We start from the raw sequence: 488 nt of genomic DNA, 5'->3' as shown, positions 1-488 counted from the left end.
AGAAGGAGCCGCCGCCCCCGGGGGCCGGGCCGCCCGCCCGCTGCCGGGCGGATAAAGTTTGCAGCAGCCGGCGGCGGCGCCACTGCAGTGCCGGGCGCATCCGCCGCAGTGAGCGAGCCCCAGCCTGCGGGAGGATGAACGCCGGTAGGCCCGGGGCCGGCCGGCCGGCCGCCGCGGCATCCCGCCGTGGCATCCCCTGCCTCCGCCCCGCGGCGCCCCCCGCCGCCCTCCCGCTCCACTGACCGATAACCTCCTGCAGCTCGTAGGCGTCCCTGCAGATGGGCCAGCCGACGGCCGGGGCGGCGGGCGCCGGCTGCGGCTGCTGGACGTGGACCGGCGACTCGCCCTGCTCCGCCATGATGCTGCCGGAGCGCCCAGGCACCCGACGACCTTCTTCAAACTTCCCCTTCCAGCAACCCCTTTCGGCCGCGCTGCCTCCCCGCGCAGCCGGCCGCCCGGCGGAGGGAGGGGGCAGGGCACCGAGGGGG

The 488-nt window shown here is 77.9% G+C and overlaps 1 protein-coding gene across 1 annotated transcript in view; it reads right to left on the bottom strand.

Moving 5' to 3' along the window:
* Positions 1 to 358, bottom strand: part of STK39 (serine threonine kinase 39) — a 109,216-nt gene extending 108,858 nt beyond the window's left edge. The window contains exon 1 of the mRNA XM_010569501.1: positions 244 to 358. Within this exon, the coding sequence (XP_010567803.1) occupies positions 244 to 358 (115 nt within the window). The remainder of the gene's footprint in view (positions 1 to 243) is intronic.
* Between the last annotated feature and the right edge of the window lie 130 nt (positions 359 to 488).

This window comes from Haliaeetus leucocephalus, unplaced genomic scaffold, assembly GCF_000737465.1.
Source record: "Haliaeetus leucocephalus isolate CR32 unplaced genomic scaffold, Haliaeetus_leucocephalus-4.0 Scaffold1, whole genome shotgun sequence".
Classification (NCBI taxonomy): Eukaryota; Metazoa; Chordata; class Aves; order Accipitriformes; family Accipitridae; genus Haliaeetus; species Haliaeetus leucocephalus.
The sequence above is the reverse complement of the archived record's forward strand: the minus strand, read 5'-3'. Positions and strand labels throughout refer to the sequence as shown.